We start from the raw sequence: 8,281 nt of genomic DNA on the forward strand, positions 1-8,281 counted from the left end.
TTATTACTTAAATTTGATCTCATGGTCTTATCCATAGACCAAAAAAGAAATTACAGTTACTTAAATTGTTTTAAGATTTAAATATTTTTTGAGAATTGATTTAAGTATTATTAAAATTATTTTTATTATAAATTTTTCTTGAAAATTTTAAATTCTAATAATAGAAAATCTTATAAGGTAAAAACTTTTTTAATAATAAAAGAAATACTAATTTTATTAATATATAAATTGAATGATTAAAAGATAATGTTGCCATAATTGAAAAAAACATTATTTTTCTAAAATTTATTTTTCTTATTTAGATATTTTTGATGGATTTGATTTGATTTACCTAAGAGGGATAATATATATATATATATATATATATATATATATATATATATATATATATATATATATATATATATATATATATATATATATATATATATATATATATATATAAAGAAAATAAATAATATACGAACAATAAAAAATAATTTTCCACAAATTAAACGTATTTCCCTAAAATAAGATATAATAGAATTATTTTTTATTTTGAAGTTCTTGATTTATAAATATAAAAAACTTGTTTATAATAATATATAAATATAAATAAATATTGTCGCAAGAGATTGAATAACTCAACTATTACATACTAGTTAAGTTATAATAAAATTAGTTAGATTTTTTTATATGACAAAGCATGAACCATATAATAATAAAAAAATGAAGAAAACCAAGTTTAAACACAAAAATCAAGAGAACCAACAATACACTAACAAAATCGGCCAAAAACTAGGAACAATAAAGGCAAAGAGAATAACCAAAATATGGAAAATCAAACAATAATGGAACAAAAAAAGTGAAAAAAAAACTAGTCAGAAACAACCACCACACCAAACTACAAAAAGAAAAAAGTAAACCATCTTAAATTCTGAACTATACAAAATCCACAAATATAACAAACATCTGGAATGGGCGAACTAGAGTAAGGAAGACATAAACACTTGAAGAAAAAAATAGAGGATAGATGGTCATCCAACACACCTCTAAATACTCAATCACTTGAGCAGGTCTCGCTCCCAGCCTGACATGGAAATTACAAAACTCAAAGCATGGGCATGAACCCACTTCCATACCAGACAAATAATTTGAAATTCAGGTATGCAGATATCAGATGTCCTAAAAGATGTCGAGACATTGATATCTGATCAAAACACAATGACAATATAACATACAGTTAAGAGTACAAAAAATAACAGAACACACAAAGTTGTTAACCAAGTTCGGTGTACAACACCTACATCTGGGGGCTACTAAGCCAGGGAGAAAATCCACTAAATAGTATCAGTTTGTAGACCTTCAACAAACTATCTCTAGTTTCCAATCTACTCCCTAATCATTACCCATGCTTAACTTCTACCTAAGACTCACCTGGATATGAGACCCCTATCACTTCCCTTTCAATCACAACAATGACGAAACAATACTATATTGAAAGTTTCAGAAGTTACACAACAACGACACAGAATCACTCAATGCTTAAAATCTTAAGAGCGATTTACAGAACTTACAACTCAATAGAGACAATCCTACTCTTATACCAAGATGATATTAGAGAGGCTCACAATTAACAAGAACACACAAACCCTAAAATCTCAATGAAACAATATTTGATCCCGCTACAATTAAGTTAGTGGCATTCTATTTATAACCATTGTTTGGATTGGATTTGGGCTTCAAAAACGCATTAAGGCCGCTTCTAAAAGTCTGCAGGATATTCTGCATAAAATAGGTCTTCAATCAAGGGTTCCCTAAACTACCTCAACATTTAGAAAAACAGAATAACTTTAAACTCAAACAAAATCTCTGATTCCTCAATCTTGGGACGCCACATAGGATTACTTAATATTCCCATAATATTTAGTAATCTATTAATCAAACAAACATTTACCAAGATGTAAACCCGTAATTGACAAGATGTTGGATCCACGTGTTAGGACATCTTATTCAAAATATTGCTGCTAAGTTAGTTTTACCAAAATTACTTCCAATCACAAATATAGAGAATTAACAATCTCCCCATTTGGCAAATTTTTGCTAAAACAACCAAATAACCCTTGCACACAAACACCATAACCCAAGTTACAACTAAACTACATAGGTTTGAAAAAAACTCAAAGACACACATATCAGAAGCAATCATGCAGTTACATAACAGACAAGGTCTGTACTCCCCCTATCACACATAATCAGGACTCCCCCCTTTAGGGAACATCCAAAATAATATGAACTATCGAAGTTCAAACATCAGAGGCATATGCCGCAGAAGAAAAATAAGCCTCACAAAAAAAATTCTCAAACAAATTGATATCAGGACATCATGTTTGACACCTCTTCACAATAGTCCAAATGTTCCAGAACAGGAACTCCCCCTCAAAAGCAGAGAGGAGAAACTCCCCCTCAAAAGAAGCCAGCAGTTAGTGGTTAATGGTTAGAGAACATAGACAATACCCCCCATTTTTAGCCATAATATGAAAAATCTAAGCAGCTAACCAAAACATGGAAACCACGTTAGCACAGAAGAACAAAATGTTAAGTAGCATAAACAAAAGTGCACACATGAGTGCTTGAAATCCTGGTCAGAGACCACAAAAAACACTATAATCAGACATCTTTGTGACTATCTGAGTCAGTAGTAGCATACTCCTCTCCTTCTGCTTCTTTATCTTCATCATTCTCAACATCATTGCCACCAGCAGAGTCCTCTACATCAACTCCAACATTGTCATCACAACCATGGCCAACTTCCTTTTCCTCTTCGTCCATCAAAGCCTTGATCAATTTTTCAAGCTTTATCTTTGTAGCAGTGCTAGATCGGATGGAATCATCCAATTCTTTACATGTCTCCTTCATCTGTACAATAACACTCTTCTTGGAAGTGGCAGGGCCAGGCACTTGAGAAGATGTCATGACAATATCTTGAACATGTGTTCCAGCAAACAGTTTGTAATGGAGGGATAAATGAGATTCCTTTTTCTTCACACTATCAATAGGCAATAAGATTCCAGGATGTCAGTTCAGGATTATCCCACATATGAGTGAGGGAAAGCAGATAGGCATCTACATAACAGTTAAGAAGGTCTGCTTCAGAACTTGCTCAAAAATATACTTCCCAAAATCAAAAGTTCTTTTTGTTCCAATCGCATATATAAACTTCCCAAGCCCAATAGAGATAGTTGAAATATGATTTGTAGGCACCCAATTGACAATCTCAATCCTATGAAGGAATGCATACTTGACACTCAGCTTCCCTGCTGACAACTTTCCTCTGTTTGGCCAGTGTTTCACCTGCTTGGCAGTTATCTCCTTGCACACTTGGTAATCTGTAACCTCTAGCTCAGCCTGAGGTTCTTCAGTCCTTCCAAGAAACATGTTGATTACAGCAGGAGAAAATGTCACGACATGTCCTCTAACATACACCTTCCTATAGTCTTCACTCTTGACATCATCACACCCATCAAGAATGGTCACCACAAACTCCTTGACTAGACCTTCATAGTAAGGACCAAATTTTCTGACAGTCTTCATCAAACCAGCAGCCTCTATAAGCTCCATAGTGTCCTTACATTTTAGGGCATCCTTACCCAATTTCCTCTCCAAAGCTATCCTCCTTTGAATAACATACTTCCATCTTTCAGCATTCTTTACATAATGTAAAGACACATTTTCCAGTGGAGCCTCGGGCACAATAGCTTATGGCTTCTTTGGAGCAGATCTTGTCACAGGACTGATGTCCTGTACATCCTCTTCGACCTCAAACTCAGAATCACTTGAAGAAACAACTTTCCTCTTCCTCGTAGGAATACCAACTTTACTCCATGATCTAGCATGACCAGTAGGAGATTTTCCTTTAGAACTTCTAGAGGGTGTGCTTTTCATACCACCAAATTTTCTTTTTATCTCCTTAGAAGGAGAATATTCAAACATCACAACCTTTCATTTTCTTCTCTGAAGTCTCTTGGATATTATAGGATCCAAGATGTTGGTAAGAGGTTCCTCATCATATGTTCGGTCATCAACATTGATAACATAGTCAACCTTCTTCTTACTCCTTCTTTCATGAGCAGCTTGCTCAAGGACACATTCATCAGCCTTTTCACTAGAATCACCATCATGGCTAGTTTCTTTTGCCAAAGATGTTTGAACATCTGGTAAAACATCTAAATCCACTTCTTTCAACACAGACGTAACAAACTTCCGAAGTTCCTTATCAATGGCAATCCTTGCCGCTTCGGTTTGATTCTCAGTGACACCAATATGCTTAGTAGGGTTTCTCATCTCATAACCTCTAGACCTAGAAACCTATTTAACAACAGTCTTATATTTACTAGGGATTGTAGGCTCAGAAATAGAAGACTTACCAGAAGTCTTGACATTCTTTGAAACAATTGACAATGCTTTCTTCTGAGTGGGTGCAGGAATCATGGATAAGGGAGCAACATCCAAGACTAGATCATACAGAGTGATCATTTGGAATGGTTCATCTTCCCTAGTAGCTGGAGAAGATGACCTAATGTTTTCAGTTGAGACATGCTTGTGCTTGGGTGAAGATTGTTTCAACATCTTTGGTAACACTTGACATAGACGGTATGGGGAAATACACGTGAGAGAAGGTGAACACATATTTCTGGAGAGGATTAAAACGTTTGAATGAAACGGGTAGCGTGTTTCCATCCAAAAAGATACACATTAGAGTAATGGGATTAGACAAGCGTGTCGTGTTTAATGATAAAATTTAAAAACTTGTCTGACACATATAAATAGTTGTAATTTCTATAAGTCCTCATAAACACAAATCCCAAGTTTTCCTCTTAATTTTGCAAACTAAACTGCATCCAAGGCTTTGGTAAAAATGTCAGCAAGCTGATTTTCTGTGCTAACATGCTCAAGTGGTATGACTTTGTCTTCAACAAGTTCTCTAATAAGATGATGCTTGATGTCAACGTGTTTAGTCCTACTGTGTTGAATATGGTTTTTGGAGATATTAATAGCACTTAAGTTGTCACAAAATAATGTCATGACATCTTGTGTAACATTATATTCAGTCAGCATTTGTTTCATCCATATTAGTTGAGAACAGCTGCTACCTGATGTTATGTACTCAACTTCAGAAGTAGATATAGATACACAATTTTGTTTCTTGCTGAACCATGAAATCAAATTTTTTCCTAAAAAGAAACATCCTCCAGAGGTACTCTTCTTATCATCAGCACTACCAGCCCAATCGACATCTCAATACCCCACTAACATGGAATTTGAATCATGAGAATACAACATTCCATAATCACATGTACTATTCACATACTTCATAATCCTTTTTACTTGATCGATGTGACTCACTTTGGGTTCTGCTTGATATCTAGCAACAACTCCAATAGTAAAAGGTATATATGGTCTGCTTGTTGTAAGGTATAGGAGACTACTAATCATGCTTCTATATAAACTCCAATCAACACTAATGCCCTTTTCATCTTCAGATAACTTCAAGTGTGTAGGAGTAGGAGTTCTTTTATGACTAGCATTCTCCAATCCAAATCTCTTCACAATATTCTTTACATATTTTCTTTGACAAAGAAAGATGGAGTCTTCCATCTGTTTGACTTGGAGTCCAAGAAAGCAATTTAATTCACCTACCAAACTCATTTCAAACTCAGATTGCATTTGCTTGAAAAATTGTTGGACCATCTCATCTAACATCCCTCCAAATAAAATATCATCCACATAGATCTGAGCTATCATAAGTTTTCCATCCTTCTCTTTGACAAAGAGAGTCTTATCAATTCCACCCTTTCTATATCCATGGTTGATGAGAAACTCAGTCAACCTTTCATACCAAGCTCTTGGAGCTTGTATTAAACCATACAATTTCTTCTTTAGTTTGAACATGTGATTTGGGAAAGTAGGATCAACAAATCCTTTTGGCTGTTCAACATACACTTCTTCATTTAAATAGCCATTTAAAAAGGCACTTTTAACATCCATTTGGCACCTGTTTCTTCTATGACAAAATGTACTTCTAGTAATTCAGCAAAAGCAACAACTTCTAGGGGGAAGGAAGTCATTAATGAGAAAGAGCAGGATGAAAAGATCATTACATCAAAAGATGGGCAGGAATTCTTGAAGTTGATTAAAAAAAGTGATTTCAAGATTTTTGACCAGTTGGGTCAAACACCGTCAAAGATTTCAATCTTGTCATTATTTCTTAGTTCAGAAGCTCTCCGAAAGGCTCTTTTGAAAGTTCTCAACATGGCCCATCTGATGCAGGATATCAAGGTAGATCTGTTTGATGATGTAGTAAATAATATCACAGTAATCTGGTACTTGGGTTTCAATGAAGCAGAATGAACAACTAAAATACATAATCATAATAGAGCTATGCATATTTCTGTGACTTGTGCAGACACTTTAGTATCTAGGATCCTAGTTGATATGGGTTCTTCGCTCAATGTGTTGCCTAAAAGCACATTGAGTCAATTACAATTTGAGGGACCGAAGATGAGGGCAAGTTATTTGGTTGTGTAAGCTTTTAATGGATTTAGGAGGGATGTTATTAGGGAAGTCAATTTGCCAATTTGTGTGGGTCCCCACCAGTTCACCATTGCTTTCCAAGTCATGGATATCCACTCTGCCTATAGTTGCCTGTTAGGGAGGCTATGGATCCATGCAGCCGGTGCCATAACTTCTACTCTGCATCAGAAGTTGAAATTCCTATTTGAAGACAAGCTTGTTATCGCCTATGGCGAGGAGGATTTTATAATCAGTGAGTTATCTTCCTTCCGATATGTGGCAATTAAGGAGGGAATAGCTGAAGTTCATTTCCAAGGTTTCATGACATGATCCACAAGGAGATTGAAGTGTATGTAGACAATATGATTTCTTAGTCCAATACTGAAGACGGCCACTTGGACCATCTGAGGAGGCTATTTTCTAGACTCCGAAAATTCAAGTTAAGGTTGAATCCTGCTAAGTGCACCTTTGGGGTCCGTTACGACAAGTTGTTGGGGTTGATCCTAATATAGTCAAAGCCATTCAAGATATGAAAGCTCCTAAAAAAGAAAAATAAGTCTAAGGGTTCCTTGGACGACTTAATTACATTTCATAATTCATCTCTCATTTGACGGCTACATGTGAACCAATACTCAAACTGTTAAGAAAGAATCAAGTGATCGTGTGGAATGATGATTGTCAAGAGGCATTAGACAAGATAATAAAGTATTTGCAAGAACCACCAATTTTGAGACAAGTTGTTCCTGGTAGGCGACTAATCATGTATCTTACCATACTAGATGAATCAATGGGTTGTGTACTGGGTCAACATGACAACACTGGCCGAAAAGAGAATGCAATTTATTACTTGAGCAAGAAGTTCACTGAGTGTGAGACCAGATACTCACTGTTGGAGAAAACTTGTTGTGCTTTAGCATGGGAAGCTCGACACCTAAGATAATATATGATTTTCCATACAACTTTGTTGATATAAAAATGGATCCAATAAAGTACATTTTTTATAAGCCCGTTGTCAGTGGAAGAATTGCCTGATGGAAAATGTTGTTAACTAAGTATGATATCTAGTATGTGACTCAAACAGCTATCAAGGGGAGTGTATTATCTAATTACCTTGCCTATCAACCTGTGGAGGGTTACCAACATATAAAGTTTAACTTTCTAAATGAGGACATCATATTCATCCGAGACTGCAATATTCTAGGCCCTGACAAAGGACCCAAAGTAGGATCGCGATGGACGCTCGTGTTAGATGATGCCTCTAATGCAATGGGCCATGGAATAGGAGCCGTGTTATCATATCTTCGACTGGTTTTCACATTCCATTCACCTCTGGATTATGAATTTATTGCACCAATAATATGGAAGAATATATAGCGTGTATCTACTGTATTGAAAAAGCCATTGACTTAAGAATCAAGATTCTTGAAGTGTTTGGATACTCTTCTTTAGTAATCAGTCAAGTCCGAAGAGATTGGGAAACTCGGGATAAGAGGTTGATTCCGTAAGAGAACACATCGTAAAACTGATTCCATGTTTTTATGAAATCACTTTTCATTATATTTTGAGGGAAGAGAATAAGTTAGCCGATGCTCTAGCTACTCTTTCATCCATGTTTAAAGTCAAGTGGAAGAATGAAGCACCCGCCATCCACATTGACCACTTGGATGAACCAGCACACTGTCTAGCAATGGAGGCCGAATCTGATGATAAGACTTATTTCTACGATATT

At 35.5% G+C, this 8,281-nt stretch overlaps 1 protein-coding gene across 1 annotated transcript; it reads right to left on the minus strand.

Annotated features, from left to right (window-relative positions):
* Positions 1–2,649: 2,649 nt before the first annotated feature.
* Positions 2,650–3,600, minus strand: LOC127081650 (uncharacterized). The gene is made up of 2 exons (XM_051021888.1): positions 3,110–3,600; positions 2,650–3,028 (listed from the first exon to the last, which is right to left on the minus strand). The coding sequence occupies exons 1-2, from the start codon at positions 3,598–3,600 to the stop codon at positions 2,650–2,652; spliced, it is 870 nt and encodes a 289-aa protein (XP_050877845.1).
* Between the last annotated feature and the right edge of the window lie 4,681 nt (positions 3,601–8,281).

The sequence above is a fragment of the Lathyrus oleraceus genome, chromosome 5 (assembly GCF_024323335.1).
Source record: "Lathyrus oleraceus cultivar Zhongwan6 chromosome 5, CAAS_Psat_ZW6_1.0, whole genome shotgun sequence".
Taxonomy (NCBI): Eukaryota; Viridiplantae; Streptophyta; class Magnoliopsida; order Fabales; family Fabaceae; genus Lathyrus; species Lathyrus oleraceus.